We start from the raw sequence: 10,967 nt of genomic DNA, 5'->3' as shown, positions 1-10,967 counted from the left end.
GATGTCCTTTGGGTGGTGGACCATTCTTGATACAGGAAACTGTTGAGCGTGAAAAACCCAGCAGCATTGCAGTTCTGGACACAAACCGGTGCGCCTGGCACCTACTAATATATCCCGTCACCTTCTGAATGGCACACACACACAATCCATGTCTCAATTGTATCAATGCTTAAAAATCCTTCTTTAACCCGTCTCCTTCCCTTCATCTACAATGACTGAAGTGGATTTAACAAGTGACATCAATAAGGGATCATAGCTTTCACCTGGTCAGTCCTGTCATGGAAAGAGCAGATGTTCTTAATGTTTTGTATACTCAGTGTGTCTGTCCTCCCCATGTATAGTGTGTACAACACTCTCCAATGCGCCGGCTGTCTCTGCCTCATGGGTGTAATCCTCTACTCAACACCACAGCACCTGTCTGCTCTGCGCAACCTCTTTCTCCTCAAGAAAGACGAGATGTATTGGTAAGTAGTAAACCTACACGGTTACCTTTTGTTTTTAGTTGCCGATGCTGGCCATTGTTGGTTTAACCTGTCATACACAGATTTTATCTCACGATTTCAAGTGGTCGGGGATAGCTGTCAGAATGGATTTGTTTATTTCTTGCCCTTTTAGTTATATTTTCAGCACTGGCCAAATGGTGAAAGCCTCTACACTCAACTTTAGTGTAGCACCACTAGGAGAACGTGTAAGTGAGGTAAGAAGACAACTTTTTTTTACCCTGCACGTTAACACCCTTCATCTGACGATATTTCCACCATAGCAGTCAAACCACGTTTAGTCTCTAGCCATGAATGTTACATTGAACTGATGCCATTCCATTGAATGGTGTTCTTCAGGGTTGGGGTCAATTTGAATTGAAGACTGTCAATTCAGGAAATAAACTGAAAATTCAAATCACTGGCTGAATTGACCCCAACCCTGGCCCTGTCTCGTCTGTTCTTCCTGCCAGCTGAAACAACTGATCCAGGAAACGGAAAGTCACCTTAGCAATGTGTCAGCAGTGATGGATGACACCCGCACGAATGAAGCAACCTCATCTGTCCAGTAGTCAAGCTGATCCTACCTGGGTTGTGTTCATAAGGGCACATTATAGCAAAATGTTTTAAAACAGAAAATTAGCGTTTTTCTTATTGGACAAGTATTTTCTTCCGTTTTTGTGCCTATTGAACACGAAGTGCCTGTTCTGTTTGACAATCCTCCGTCAACTGCACTTTATTCTCTAGTTCCATGTTCTGTTTTTGAAGGGCCCTTTTGTAGCCTGGGAGCCAGTCTGTTTGCGCCATCATGCCACTCTTGCCACAAAAGTTCATAATAATTTGACTAAATGGAGGGCATTCCTATGTGTGGTGTTCCACCAAAAATTGACAATTTAGAGTGAAAATGGGAGTTCCCTCCTTGAGATGTTAAAAAGTAGCTACCTCGTATTCTACTGTTCAATGTGTTTGCCTCATAGTTTATGCTAAATGGCACTGTACTTTATCAATGTTTACTAATGTGACGTTCCACATAGATGAGACATTGCACTGTGTGTGTGTTCAGGTATTAAAACTTATGTAAACCAATAAATGTCTTAATTTCCATACTTCTATGACCATGTTGCATCTTTGTAAAACCTTGCACTGTAATAAATGAATGTTCGCTCTCTTGAAGTGTCGGTAGGCATCTCTTGCCCAGGGATTAAGGATGGGCATATCATTCTGATAAGGGAATTTATGTTTAAGGAAATGACTAAAGAATTCCACCCTGAAACGAAATTATTAGATTGTAACATGAATAATTAGTGATAAACTTAAGTCCAATAAGGTTTGGTCGAGACTAGTAAGGGAAAGAACTGTGTGTGTGACTAAGAAAATACAGAGGACAATTAAACTATTCATGACCTGACCTGGTTAGAACTCTAAGAAACTTACGACAGGAAAGGGAGTCCTCTCAAGGTCCCTTTAATCTCGGGAGGATAGAACTGCCAGCTTGGTAGTGATAAATGAGGACTGTGGGGAAAGATGCATCCCACCTACTGTTTGTGTGGGGATGAGAGCTATAAAATGACATGTCTTCTCATTTTTGGACTTCAGCACGTTCTCTGAATAAACTATATGGACCTTTTGCATAAACTGAGTCTTTGCCTAATTATTATTAAACCCAGGGTCTTACAAACCTTGGGGATTGGTCAAAGCTTAAATAATTGTTATCATTGGGATTGAAAATTCTCGTGACACATTCCTTTTACCTTTGAATCTGTCCAGAGTTCAGGAATTGGATGCCAGAATGATGAGTCTATTAAAAGATATGAAGGAGGAGGCAGCAACTGAGTTCATTGGCACCATGTTGCTTTTTATTGCAGATTCTTCAGTTGATACAAGACAGAGGCTGGTTCCAGCATGTCCAGGGCCTCTGGACTGCATAGTTAAACCACAGTACACTCATTCTGTTGGTTACGAGTTGATCAATACAGTCTTTGTGCCATTATTCCACAGGTTGTGCTATCATTTCACACCGACTGGATTTTAGGCTATGATCAACATTGTAACATCAAAAGTAATTTTGATCAGAACAAGTGGTTTACATTGTGTTCCCTGTAATGTCAACAACAATCCCTGTTATTCAAGACATGTCAACGTACTAATAGCAAACATTTCAGTATCATGGCTCTATTGAGCAACACAAATGAAAAGTTGTATTATTGCATGCAATACAAATGAATTACTTTTACTTAATCATGCATAATCTTTTTGTGCATTCTAAATGTACTGATCCAGACCATTGCCACATTAAATATTTTTTTTTTTTTTTTTTTAAACAGTATTCAAGACAGGAGGATGGTAGCAATAAATGCTTTACAGTGTTCTCCTTGAGGCATCTATTGCTTTCAATTATTAGGAAAGATGTATAACAGACATGTATATATGTGATAGTTTGATCTGGACAATGGTGGAACAATGTAACAGAATGGAAAAACGAGAGGCATTAAAATAGGCCACCTAAAATCAACACTACTGTATGAATGATGCTACTTCCCAAATGGGACCCTATTCCGTATAAAAGTGCACTACTTTTGACCAGAGCCCCCCCCAAAAAAATGCAGAGTCCTATTTAGGACACAAGCCTGAATAGAGTTTCCCCAAGAATACACACTTGTTTTTGTCAAACCAAACTGCAGCCTTTTGTTTCCGTTTTTTAAAATTTAACTAGGCAAGTCAGTTAAGATCAAATTCTTATTTTCAATGACGGCCTACCGGGGAACGGTGGGTTAACTGCCTTGTTCAGGGGCAGAACGACAGATTTATTTTACCTTGTCAGATCGGGGATTCGATCAAGCAACCTTTCGGTTACTAGTCCAACGCTCTAACCACTAGGCTACCTGCCTCCCTTTGTTTCTGTGTGGTACTTTATGTCCAGCTGGTTCTTCCTTAGAACATACTGTATTCTGAAGCAGGAGTATATTTAATACACTTCCCTCTAAACAAAATGTTGATTTATAGCTAATAATATCCTAAAAATTCCTTTAAAAAACAGATTTTTAAAAAAATACACAAATCATGCATAATTGTTATTGCTTCTAAAAATGTCTAATCAAATACATGTTATGGCTTGCTTTTTACTAAATATATTCTGAACAAAAAAGTTTGCATTCCAGACTGAGGTATCCTTCTACGGGTATATTAAATAATTGTTAGTTATCATTCGGATTGAAAATTCTCGTGACACATTCCTTTTAATCTGTCCATCCATAGAAGAGTTCAGACATTGGTATTTTATTGGTCAATGACTAACCCACTGGATGTCAATGCTTCATGTCTGATTCCTAAGTGTTCATTCTATAGAACACAGTTTAGAAAATAGATGTTATACCATTTTTTTTTCTCTCTCAGTCTGAATAGATATTTTCAATTCAATCTCCCAGTTAGTAGCCAAATGTGTTCTGTCTGTTTTTAGAAATCATTCTCTCTAGAATTCTCTTAGTAAGCAAGCATCACTAGCTACTTTTCATGCATGGCTAGTTATATTGGGCACCACAATCCCTCTATATATATGAAGACTACAATGTTTCTTAAAAATGGAAGACGTTGGTGATTTTGTTGTTTTCAAAACAACTTGTTCACTTGTTCATACAATATACATATTAGATAAACAAGACAGGTAATGAGATAACATATTGCACAGATCCCGGAAGGAAGGTGGATCACAAATGTTTTAACCAAAACAGGTCATAATCAAATCAAATAAAAAAAAAAAGGTTATTATGAGGGCACAAAACATAGTGATTGGCCCTAACTAACTACATCTACCCTGATCTGATTTGTATCATTCATACACCGTTGGTAAGGTTATTGAAATAATTCTGGAAAAATGGGGGGGGGGGGGTGAACGAAGTATGAATTGTGTCCTGTAAATTTTGGCACAGTAGGTTTTATGGTACGTACTTTATATGACGTGAAGTCTAAGGGAAGGCATATGATATTCATTAGCCTAGCTCTGTAGGACGGGCACTAGTGTTCTGCTGTTGGCCTCTACAGCGTTTCCATCATGTAGAAAAACACCAACTTGTCATGGTGCCAAACATGTCAATGAGGTAGAGAGATATTTCCATCTTTCAACTATCATGTGGATTGCTAATCTAAATCTCACAGAGCCAGATGAGTGTCTCAGAATATTGCATAATACTTAGACAAAACTTTACTCTGTGGCTGTAGTGTCTGAGACTACAGGAGCTATACCAGATCTTTGCTACAGTGTCTACTAAAAGTTTTACTCCGTTTGTAAAAGGTTGGGGATAAGGGCATTCAGGAAAAACAACAAACCACTGATCCCAGTACATCTAGATCTATAGCTAGATACATTGATTATAAAATGGTGAATTGCCTTGGTTCAGACAACAGAAGAGTAGAGGTCAAATTGGGCAGTAAGACGACACAATTTCTGTTTGACCCCCTAGTTATGAAAGAAATTGGATCAAACTTCAAATATATCATCAGGATTGGCTACAAGGAGTGGTGGAGAGTAAGAACGCTGATCTAGGATCAGTCTATACAATCTGATCTAGGATCCGTCTATACAATCTGATTCATTCTGATCTAAAACTCAAACTGATGCTAGATCAGCACTCCCTACTTAGAGACACTTTGTGGATACGGTCCCTGACCTTACAGTTATCATCATCATTGGCTATAAGGAGCGGTGGAAAGGAGACAGCTAGGTGAGGAGAGGAGAGAGGAGAGACAGCTAGGTGAGGAGAGGGGTGAGGAGACAGACGGTGAGGGGTGAAGAGACAGACAGACAGCTAGGTGAGGGGTGAAGAGACAGACAGCTAGGTGAGGGGTGAAGAGACAGACAGCTAGGTGAGGGGTGAAGAGACAGACAGAGGTGGTAGCCAGTCTCTCCTGTAACCCACACATTTCCAGAGCGGTCCTCTCTTCACTAAAGAGAGGAGGAGGTTGATATCTTGATCCATTGATGTTGACACAGACTTTGATCCAGCTCTGGTTTCAACAGCTGTGGAGCTTGACTTTTGGGTGATGATGCCCTAAATCCAGACCTGTCTCACACAGGAGACCTGTGGTTCGCAGGACAGTTCCCCCACACCTGGCAGTCTGGCACTCATTTAGTTTGCATCTGTTTTGGGATTTGACAAATGTGAGAATAGTGCACTGAAAAAGCACAAAGCTAGCTACATATCATTATGGTTTATGACGGCTAGCTACATATCATTATGACGGCTAGCTACATATCATTATGACGGCTAGCTACATATCATTATGGTTTATGACGGCTAGCTACATATCATTAGGACGGCTAGCTACATATCATTAGGACGGCTAGCTACATATCATTAGGACGGCTAGCTACATATCATTAGGACGGCTAGCTACATATCATTAGGACGGCTAGCTACATATCATTAGGACGGCTAGCTACATATCATTAGGACGGATAGCTACATATCATTAGGACGGATAGCTACATATCATTAGGACGGATAGCTACATATCATTAGGACGGATAGCTACATATCATTAGGACGGATAGCTACATATCATTAGGACGGCTAGCTACATATCATTAGGACGGCTAGCTACATATCATTAGGACGGCTAGCTACATATCATTAGGACGGCTAGCTACATATCATTAGGACGGCTAGCTACATATCATTAGGACGGCTAGCTACATATCATTAGGACGGCTAGCTACATATCATTAGGACGGCTAGCTACATATCATTAGGACGGCTAGCTACATATCATTAGGACGGATAGCTACATATCATTAGGACGGATAGCTACATATCATTAGGACGGATAGCTACATATCATTAGGACGGATAGCTACATATCATTAGGACGGATAGCTACATATCATTATGATGGCTTAAAAGGACTGACCTTTGTCAAATTATGGACATGTTCAGATGTTGCACTGTCAGGGGAAGATCTTGTCTGGAAGCTGGAGAGAAAGACTGGATGGACAAACAGAATACACCCAATTAAAAAAAATATAGCTAGGAAATTAGCTAGCTATTTAATTACACAAAACAACCTTTCCCAAATGTCATCCAAATTATCTATTATGGAAAACATTTGTAGAAACCCGTGACATGCCCGTAGTAAAGCAGGAATACAACGGAAACCAATAATTATTGCTACAGATGTTGAGTTGCTAGCTAGTAGCAAATTAAACTCCACGGTGAAGGTAGTTTGATGGACTTCACCAACGGAGTGGCACCGAGACCAGTTTTTTGTGGAATTTAGCTCTGACTAAAATCGATTCGCCCAAGGTCAATAATTGTGAAAAAACGCCCACCTCGTACCTTTGTTTGTCCTCTGTAGTTGCATGCCTTCGTTTGCAGATATCCATACCTTTTCAATACATGTTAATCAAATACAACCACCGACTGTTTGCTCAAAGCTGTTGCTCTAAAAATGTGGAGGTCAAAGATGGCTGCCGTCAGGCACTTACCACAAATTCCTCATTTTGTACATGGCTCTCCTCTACTATTTTTTTGTACGGTCATTCGCAGAGCATACATGATCCCAATTCTAGCTTTAAGGACGCTGGCAATTTGAAAAAGTATACTGAAGAAAAAATATATAAAAAGCAACATGTAAAGTGGTTCATGAGCTGAAATAAAAAAGGTCCCAGAAATGTTACATAAGAACACATTTATTTTACATCCCTGTTAGTGAGCATTTCTCCTTCGCCAAGATAATCCATCCACCTGACAGGTGTGGCATATCAAGAAGCTGTTTAAAACTGCACGATCATTACACAGGTGCACCTTGTGCTGGGGACAATAAAAGGCCACTAAAATGTGCATTTTTGTCACAAAACTGCACATTTTAGAGTGGCCTTTTATTGTCCTCAGCATAAGGTGCACCTGTTTTAATGATCATGTCTCAAGTTGAGGGTGGGTGCAATTGGCATGCTGACTACAGGAATGTCCACCAGAGCTGTTGCCAGAGAATGTAATGTTCATTTCTCTACCATAAGCTGCCACAAATGTTGTTGAAGAGAATTTGGCAGTACGTCTAACCGGCCTCACAACCGCAGACCACGTGTAACCACGCCAGCTCAGGACCTCCACATCCCGCTTCTTCACCTGCGGGATGGTCTGAGACTAGCCACACGGACAGCTGATGAAACTGTGGGTTTGTACAAGCGAAGAATGTCTGCAGAAACAGTCTCTGTGTGATTATTGTCCTCACTAGGGTATTAACCTGACTGCAGTTCAGCGTTGTAACCGACTTCAGTGGGTAAATGCTCACCTCTGATGAACACTGGCACGCTGGATGAATCCCGGTTTCAACTGTCCCGGGCAGATGGCAGACAGCGTGTATGGAGTCATATGGGCGAGAGGTTTGCTGATGTCAACGTTGTGAACAGAGTGCCCCATGGTGGAGGTGGGGTTATGGTATGGGGCAGGCCTAAGCTACAAACAACGAACACAATTACATTTTATCGATGTCAATTTGAATGCATAGATACCATGACGAGATCCTGAGGCCCATTGTCGTGCCTTTCATCCGCCGCCATCCCTCCATGTTTCAGCATGATAATGCACTGAACCATATCGCAAGGATCTGTACACAATTCCTGGAATCTAAAAATGTCCCAGTTCTTCCATGGCCTGCATATTCACCAGACATGTCACCCGTTGAGCATGTTTGGGATGCTCTGGATCGACGTGTATGACTGAGTGTTCCAGTTCCCGCCAATATCCAGAAACTTCGCACAGCCAATTAAGAGGAGTGGGACAACATTCCACTGGCCACAATCAACAGCCTGATCAACTCTATGAGAAGGAGATGTGTCACACTGCACGAGGCAAATGGTGGTCACACCAGATACTGACTTGTTTTCTGATCTACACCCCTACCTTTAAGGTATCTGTGTCCAACAAGATGCATATCTGTATTCCCAGTCATGTGAAATCCATAGATTAGGGCCTAATGAATTAATTAATTTCAATTGACTGATATCCAAATATATGAACTGAAACTTAGTAAAAAAAATAAATAATAATTGTTGAGTTTGGATTTTTGATCAGTGTAAATTGTGCTGATTCATTTGCACTTTGAAAAATGTCACACACACCATAGTTTAGAGTCAGTGGATGGCCCTAAAACAACGACGTCATATTCATTCTGCCATCTTTATGCGCCTCTGTCAGTCGGTGGTGGTGAAATGGTATTATATTAACGTTTATTGGGGGGAAAGAAATAAGGATTTCAGCCAACAAAGTAAGGCACGCAAACTACAGAGGTCAAACATAGGTACAAGGTCGCCGGTTCATACGGCAATTTACATTTTTTTAAGTATTGACCTTGGACGAATCGATGTAGTCGGAGATAAATTGCACAAAATCGTCTGGTGAAGTTAATCAGAAACTTCCTTCACAATTGAGTAGAGTTTAGTTCGCTGCTAAGCTATGCCGTGGCTATACAAGTAACGTTAACAGTTAAACAAAGGACTGAGTGCCCATCTCGAAAAACACTGGTCATACAACCACCTAATAGCTACGTTTAAATACTATATTACTCATTAAAAGTACTCACCGAAAGACATCCAAGCCGCCACAAATCATCAGTAAACGCTAATGTCCCGGGTGTTGTCCATCGGTCGTTTGTACGGGTCCCGTGGATGTTGTTTTTTTGTTGTCGCTAACACCACGGTCTCCACCGCTCTACGCCATTTTGTTTTTAGAGATAATTTGGAGTAGATGGGAAACTCCACTGGGGATTTGTGTAACGTTGCCCAATGGGGCCGCGCGGTGCATTCTGGGACAATGAGTCCTTCAAGGACTCTTCAAAGCTTTAAAAAAAACCAACAAGATTAGTAGAAATTTCGTCAACAAGAACTACAACATTACAAAAAATATTTTCCAAGATGTGTGATAATTAACTTGTAATACTGTATAGCTCTGGATTGGTGATATTACGTGCTTTCGAGGAAAATAGGCACCTTTCTCGATTTAATACCTTGACTTTGAGAAGGGATTTGAGTGACGATATATTTAACAACAGCGGGATAACGTGAACGCGATTGGTCGACAGTCTGCTGGGTGGCCGTCATTCATTGCCCAATGGAATTCCTATATGAATTCAATTCATAGGGCTTTATTGGCATGGGAAACATGTCTACATTGCACAACGCAAGTGAAATAGATCGTTAACAATCTCCTCCAATCTCATCCTTGCTCTAATATCTCTGGCATAGCTTTCTACGAAGATGCCCAGAAAATCGACACTCAAATCCTAAATCGCGCCCCTCCGTTTTCCTCCTATTAAAAATACAGTAAAAAAGGAGAAATACACGGAATAAAAATATAAACGCAACAATTTAAGATTTTACTAAGTTACAGTTCATATAAGGAAATTAGTCATTTGAAATTAATTCATTAGGCCCAAATCTATGGATTTCACATGACTGGGAATACAGATCTGCATCTTGTTGGTCACAGATACCTTAAAAAAAAAAAAAAGGTAGGGCCGTGGATCAGAAAACCAGTCAGTATCTGGTGTGACCATCGTTTGCCTCATGCAGCGCGGCACATCTCCTTCACATAGAGTTGATCAGGCTGTTGATTGTGGCCAGTGGAATGTTGTCCCACTCCTCTTCAATGGCTGTGTGAAGTTTCTGGATATTGGCGGGAACTGGAACACTCAGTCATACACGTCAATCCAGAGCATCCCAAACATGCTCAATGGGTGACATGTCTGGTGAGTATGCAGGCCATGGAAGAACTGGGACATTTTTAGCTTCCATGAATTGTGTACAGATCCTTGTGACATGGGGTTGTGCATTATCATGCTGAAACATGAAGTGATGGCGGCAGATGAATGGCACGACAATGGGCCTCAAGATCTTGTCATGGTATCTCTGTGCATTCAAATTGACATCGATAAAATGCAATTGTGTTCGTTGTCCGTAGTTTATGCCTGCCCCATACCATAACCCCACCGCTACCATGGGGCACTCTGTTCACATCATCAGCAAACCGCTCGCCCACACACGCTGTCAGCCATCTGCCCGGTACAGTTGAAACCAGGTGTGCCAGTTGCCATCGAAGGTGAGCATTTGCCCACTGTAGTCAGTTACCACACCGAACTGCAGTCACGTCAAGACCCTGGTGAGGACGACGAGCACACAGATGAGCTTCCCTGAGAGTTTATGCAGAAATTCTTTGGTTGCGCAAACCCACAGTTTCATCAGTTGTCTGGGTGGCTGGTCTCAGACGATCCTGCAAGTGAAGAAGCTGGATGTGGAGGTCCTGGGCTGGCGTGGTTACACACGGTCTGAGGTTGTGAGGCTTGTTGGACGTACTGCCAAATTCTCTAAAACAACGTTGGAGGCAGCTTATGGTAGAGAAATGAACATTCAATTATCTGGTGGACATTCCTGAGGTCAGCATGCCAATTGCACACTCCCTCAAAACCTGAGACATCCTTCCCTGTAGCTCAGTTGGTAGA

At 41.2% G+C, this 10,967-nt stretch overlaps 1 protein-coding gene and 1 long non-coding RNA gene across 2 annotated transcripts in view; one reads left to right on the top strand and one right to left on the bottom strand.

Annotated features, from left to right (window-relative positions):
* oip5 (opa interacting protein 5) overlaps positions 1-1,585 on the top strand; it is a 12,808-nt gene extending 11,223 nt beyond the window's left edge. Inside the window, exons 3-5 of the mRNA XM_014211344.3 lie at positions 342-464; positions 616-697; positions 953-1,585. Coding sequence (XP_014066819.1) covers positions 342-464; positions 616-697; positions 953-1,051 — 304 coding nt within the window. The 3' untranslated portion in view covers positions 1,052-1,585. The remainder of the gene's footprint in view (positions 1-341; positions 465-615; positions 698-952) is intronic.
* Positions 1,586-2,313: 728 nt separating this feature from the next.
* On the bottom strand, positions 2,314-9,220 carry LOC106611300 (uncharacterized). The gene is made up of 3 exons (XR_001330089.3): positions 9,054-9,220; positions 6,384-6,457; positions 2,314-5,613 (listed from the first exon to the last, which is right to left on the bottom strand). It is a non-coding gene; the product is annotated as an uncharacterized LOC106611300 (long non-coding RNA).
* Positions 9,221-10,967: the final 1,747 nt, after the last annotated feature.

Source organism: Salmo salar, chromosome 09 (assembly GCF_965601325.2).
Source record: "Salmo salar chromosome 09, fSalSal1, whole genome shotgun sequence".
Classification (NCBI taxonomy): domain Eukaryota; kingdom Metazoa; phylum Chordata; class Actinopteri; order Salmoniformes; family Salmonidae; genus Salmo; species Salmo salar.
Note: the sequence above shows the minus strand (reverse complement) of the source record. Positions and strands in the feature narration are given on the sequence as shown.